This window comes from Anabrus simplex, chromosome 1 (assembly GCF_040414725.1).
Source record: "Anabrus simplex isolate iqAnaSimp1 chromosome 1, ASM4041472v1, whole genome shotgun sequence".
Lineage (NCBI taxonomy): Eukaryota > Metazoa > Arthropoda > Insecta > Orthoptera > Tettigoniidae > Anabrus > Anabrus simplex.
Genome location: NC_090265.1, coordinates 690,654,812 through 690,660,811, shown reverse-complemented (window position 1 = coordinate 690,660,811; position 6,000 = coordinate 690,654,812). Strand labels below are relative to the sequence as shown.

Genomic DNA, 6,000 nt, shown 5'->3' with positions numbered 1-6,000 from the left:
CTGGAGAAAAAGATATAATCATGAATTGTATAATTTATATAACGGACCAAATATTGTCAACTGGGCAGGACATGTGCTGTGTGCTAATGACAGAATGATAAAGAAGATATTTAATGCAGTGTCGGAAGGAATCTGGAAAGTTGGCAGACCAAAGTTAAGGTGGGAAGAAGGGGTGAGAGAGGATGTAAAAGTAATTGGAATCAAGAATTGGAGGAGCTCTGCACTTAACAGAAAAAAATGGGGAAAACTTCTTCAGAAGGCCCACGAAGGGCTGTTGTGCCAATGATGATGATGATGATGATGATGATGAGAATGGCTTAATTAAGGTACAGGCCCAGCATTTGCCTGGCGCAAAAATGGGAAACACAGAAAATCATTTTCAGGGCTGCCGACAGGGAACTAGTCAATTATCTGTGGCAGAGTCAAGGATCAAACCCGGGCCAACTAGGCAGGAAGCTATAGGTTAACCGTAGAATGCAATTTTACAAAATTATGGCAGAAAAGTTACATTGATTGATTAGGCATTACCCAGAAAAGTGAAAAAACCATGATGAAACCTTTCATTATTTTATGTCATCTTGACCATTTGGCACAACCTACCAATGACTTAACACTGTTAGTTCAGGTTCCAGTGTGCAATATTTTACCGACTATTTCTCACTCATATCAATAAACAATACTGTGTGTTAATGTAAATGTTCCTTCACTTTTTTACGATATTCCAATATTCTACTGGCTTGCCTCTGTCCTGACTCATAAGCTCCATGAGTTGTGGAAAAGTAACTCTCATGAGTTGCTTCACCAGCAAACAACAGTACTGGTTGCTGAAACAGAAGAGAAACACATACTAAAATCTAAACTTGCACATAACAAGAGAGAAGAACAAGCAAAGGCAAACTATTAGTTCAATAGTAGAGAGAAAGGAAAATAACATGTTGGCTGCCATTTGTAACATTATTGATTCTACTAAACCTGAAATAAATAAAATAATTATAATAGTCTGAAACGTCCATACTTTGGGGCCAGAGTTTGCCAAAATGTATCCCATGGCATGTGCTGCATACTGGTACATCTGGTATGGGCGTTGCCCAACCCGCTGAAAATGCTTAAACAGGTGGGAATTGCACCAAGGTTGCCTACCTCATATAAAACCTCCACAATGACTTGGGGAACAAATTAGCTTCATCAAACTCTTGTAACAAACATATAAATACCAAACCAAACCCTACGGCACTTAACACCCTTGAAAAGACCTTGGCCTGCTCAGCCTGAAGGCCTGCAGATTACAAGGGGTCATGTGGTCAGCACGACGCATCCTCTCGGCCGTTATTCGGGGCTTTCACAAACATATGAATAGCCCTTCAAAATAAATGCTATGTACTGTAGGTTTCTGTGAAGTCTTCCAATATGACAGAGTAGTCAGTACATTGGCATTGCCTTTGTAGAGGGGGATAACATAATCTGCCCCATCATGGTTATCTGCATTATCAGATGTATCTCAGGACAGTATTCTGGGACCCCAACTCTTTGTTTTCTATATTGATGACCTAATTCTTTGCACAAAAATAGTCAGTGTTCCCTCCTCTTGTATGCCAACAACCTGAAAATCCAAAGGGATGTTTCTACACCTGATGATTGTGATCATCTACAAACTGTTCTCAGTTCCAGTGGTGACAGGTTTAGGAAATGGAATCTTTCTCTCAATGTTAAGAAGTGCAAAACACAATATCTTTTTCATTGCTAAAGCAAGGAGTGAACAATGGCTATACCATTCAGGGAAATACACTGCAATTGACTTTTCAGGTAAGAGACCTAGGTGTTATAATAGACTGTAAACTGACCTTCTCTGCTCATATTGAGTCAATAATGCAGTCGCTTAAGTGTGGCCAGTATCCAGTATTCAGGAGATAGTAGGTTCGAATCCCACTGTCGGCAGCCCTGAAAATGGTTTTCCGTGGTTTCCCATTTTCACATCAGGCAAATGCTGGGGTTGTACCTTAATTAAGGCCACGGCCACTTCCTTCCCACTCCTAACCCCTTCCTGTCCCATCGTCGCCATAAGACATCTGTGTCGGTGCGACGTAAAGCAACTAGCAAAAAAAAAATTGAGTCAATAAAATCCAGCGCTATGGTTCACTGAAATTGATAATATTAATGCCTGTAAATTATACTTTGTCTCCTATGTTCTCCCCATTATAGACTTTTGTTCCCCTATTTGATATTCATCTGCTATCACAAACATATGTCAACTAAATAGTACTTTTAACTTTTTCACCCTCATTGTTAAGACTTGCATTCTTTTTTTTTTTTTTTAAGAACAAAATGAAATCTGACATTTTGAACTACCTGGGTATACTTGACCTGAGGAGTCGTTTACAGTTCTCTGATCTACACTCATGTTCATAAAAAACAGAACACCTTGAAAGACTATAGATAGGAAGTTCACATTCCCAGGACATGTTCATTAGTATGTTCTGCAGAAACGATTAGCATTTCAGTCACCTAGGTTCAGCATGTGTCCTGTTGCCTAGTAGGCACTGGGTCCTCCATGGGCACTGATAACTTGTTCCATGTGTGATGGCATTGACGCGTATAAGGCGTGAATGGCGTCCTGGGGTATAGCCATCCATGCTGCAATCACCTGGTTCCACAGTTCATCTTTGGTGGTTGGCATTGGGTCACAGCGCCGCACACTTTGTTTAACCATATCCCACACCTTTTCAATTGGCAACAAGTCCGGTGATCGAGCAGGCCAGGGCAACAGTCTGACATCCTGTGACAACAAGAAGGCACGTGTCCATGCAGCAACACGTGGTCACACACTGTCCTGCTGAAATATGGCGTCTAGAGTGTCGTGCAGAAAGAGTATGACTACGGGTCGCCGGATGTCATTCATGTAGGTCGAACTGGTCACAGTGCCCTGGACATGCACCAACTGTGATTTGTGGTTGTACTCGATAGCACCCTGCACCATAAGGCCTTGAGTTGGCGCTGTATGTCTTGTGCGAATGCAGTCACCGTGATGGATCTCCCCCTGTCTGGGGAAAACGAAAATGTGGCCATCATTTTCAAACAAACAGAACCTGGATTTGTCTGAAAACACCATCTGCTGCCATTCCTGTCCCCAGTGACATTGTTCCATACACCATTGCAGTCTAGCATGTTTATGCACATTAATCAAAGGTAGGTGGAGAAGTGGACGATGCCCTGTTAATCCAGACTGTTATTATTATTAAGCGTATGGAATTTACAGAATGGACAAGTATATAATTATACAAAAGAAAAACCTGCAAAGAATACAAGGTAAGTAGGAAACAATTACACATGAATATCTAAATTGTTTATCCACTGCACTAGGGATACTGAGACATCAGCAAAGTCTTTTCGGTCTCCACCATAAGCACGCAGAGGGCATTCGTCCATTATATGATGCATGGTCTGGACTAAAGCACCACAATCACACGCTGGAGAGTCCCTGAAGCCCCACTGGTGAAGGGAGAATGCAGATCTTCCACAATTTGTGCGGAACCTGTTTAGTGATGCCCACGTTCTTCTTGGCAAGCTGAAACCAGCTGGGGCGTGGTTTGGATTAAAGAGGCTTGGCCACTCCGGAGCTGTACGAATCCATTGCTCTTTCCATTCCTCTTTTAAATTGAAACCAGCATCCATTAGATTCTTAGCTGTTTTCATCGGTGGCTTACGGGATTTCAGCCTTTGTCTCCAGAGATATGCAACATCTCTATGGATAGGTAGAGTTGGATTGGACATGATCTTATTATATTCTTGAACAAGGGCTCTTGAACGTCGCAGGCTTGGTGGAGCAATGTGGGACAGGACTGGCAGCCAGTGCGTTGCAGTAGGCTTCAGAGTACCAGAGATGATACGCATGGTGGTGTTAAGTTGTACATCGACTTTCTTCACGTGGCAACTGTTAAGCCATACTGAAGAGCAGTATTCAGCTGCAGAATACACGAGGCCAAGCGCAGTACGTCGTAATGTGTCCGCTGAAGCACCCCATGAAGTTCCACACAATTTAAACAGAATATTATTACGTGATCTCAACTTAGATCCGAGGTTTTCAAGATGCTTTCTATAAGATAGGGTTCGGTCAAGCGTTACCCCGAGGTACTTTGGGTTAGGATTGTGCTTTAGCACTGAGCCATTGAAGCGTACTTGGAGTTTTGTATTAGCCAACTTGTTGTGGAGATGGAAGCAAGCAGATTCTGTCTTATTCATACTGGGTTGTAGTCTCCAGTTTCGGAAGTAAGAGCTAAGTGTATCCAGGTCAGACGTCAGGATGGCCTCGGCAAGGCTGAGATCTGGATGTTGAAAGGCAATGGCTAGGTCGTCTGCATAAGAGAATTTTACTGATTTTGTCTCAGGAATATCTGATATGTAGAGATTGAATAGAAGAGGTGCCAATACTGATCCCTGGGGAAGGCCATTTTTTAGTTTCCTAAGACGACTAATGTCATCATACATGACAACACGGAAGAGCCTTTCGGTTAGCATATTGTTGATCAGTGTGGTTACAGTTTTGCAAGGGATAACTCGTTGCAGCTTCAACATCAAACCTTGCCTCCACACAGTATCATATGCAGCCTTTAGATCTACAAAGACTGCAGATGTTTTAGAGTCCCTTTGAAAACCAGCCTCAATGTGAGTTGTTAGTGCTAGCACCTGGTCAACACAGCTTCGGTTCTGCCTGAATCCAGCTTGCTCTACTGGGATCACTTCATTAATGGCCGAACTAATTCTGTTGTACACAAGTCTCTCAAGGAGTTTATAGCAAACACTCAGCAATGCTATTGGTCGGTAGCTATCGACTTGGTCTTCCGGTTTACCGGGTTTCAGAATTGCAATGATCTTGCTTATCTGGAATTCATTTGGCAGATGCCCAGACGATAAGATATTAGAGTAGAATTTAGCCAACCAGAGCCTTGTGTTTGGACCACTATGTATCAGAAACTCAGGAAATATCCCATCAAAGCCAGCAGCTTTACCAGGTTTGAGGCTTTTAATAGCAGTATCTACTTCCAGATGTGAAAATGGTTCCGAGTATATGGAGTTGTCCTGCAAGTTGCTTTTCTGTTGTTTGAGCAACTTCTTTACTTGGACGGTATGTTTCTTATCAGAGGGCGCTCGTGACATTTTAACAATATGTTCAGCTACTAGGTTGGGGGTGATGCAACCATTTCTCTTGTGGCAGGTTCTGCTTCCGGTAAGTTTCCTGAGAAGACTCCAGGCTTTTCTGCTGGACTGTTTGAAGTCCATAGTCTCAACTGTATTGTTCCACTTCTGCTGTCGAGATTCATCTAAACTCTGTAACAGAGCACTTGCTATTTCAGGATCTCCACCCTGTAAATACTCCTCATAGAGTGTCTCACATGTTTCATTCCATCCAGGGATATACTCTTTCTGTAGCCCTCTAGGAATATATTTCTTGGCAATTGAGATAATAAGTCCAGCAAAACGTTCGTAGTTAGACTGAATAGGCGGTATGAATCGGACACATTTGTCAAGATCTTCTGAAAAGCAATCCCACTTGGCTTTATTGAAATTCCAGCGTGGTCGAGGTGTGCTTTTAACCAAAGGTATTTGTATTCCTGTAGTTATCATGACAGGTCTGTGTTGACTGTGGGGAAAGTTTTCCATTACTTTCCTTGCAGTAGGCAGGACAATACCGTTTACATTTTCAGTGACAAAGCAAAGATCAGGATTGTATTCTCTCTTCCAGCGGGCTGACTTAAAGGTTCCTCTATCTTTCACATCGAAAACCAGGTGTAGATTATTAGCTTCAGCCCAGGTGACTAGTTGAGAGCCACATTCATCTGCATCATCATATTTCCAGTTCGGATGGTGACTATTGAAATCTCCGACATATATTGCTGGATGATTCTGGGTGAGGAGCACTTCATGTGACCAAGCCACAGATGGTGGTTTATATACATTTACCACTTTGATGCCCGATATGTCAACAGTTACCACGTGAACATCGTC

At 42.5% G+C, this 6,000-nt stretch overlaps 1 protein-coding gene across 1 annotated transcript in view; it reads right to left on the bottom strand.

Moving 5' to 3' along the window:
* Window positions 1-563: 563 nt before the first annotated feature.
* The window catches only part of LOC136857345 (uncharacterized), a 280,832-nt gene continuing 275,395 nt past the window's right edge, over window positions 564-6,000 (bottom strand). The window contains exon 16 of the mRNA XM_067135953.2: window positions 564-824. Within this exon, the coding sequence (XP_066992054.2) occupies window positions 687-824 (138 nt within the window). The 3' untranslated portion in view covers window positions 564-686. The remainder of the gene's footprint in view (window positions 825-6,000) is intronic.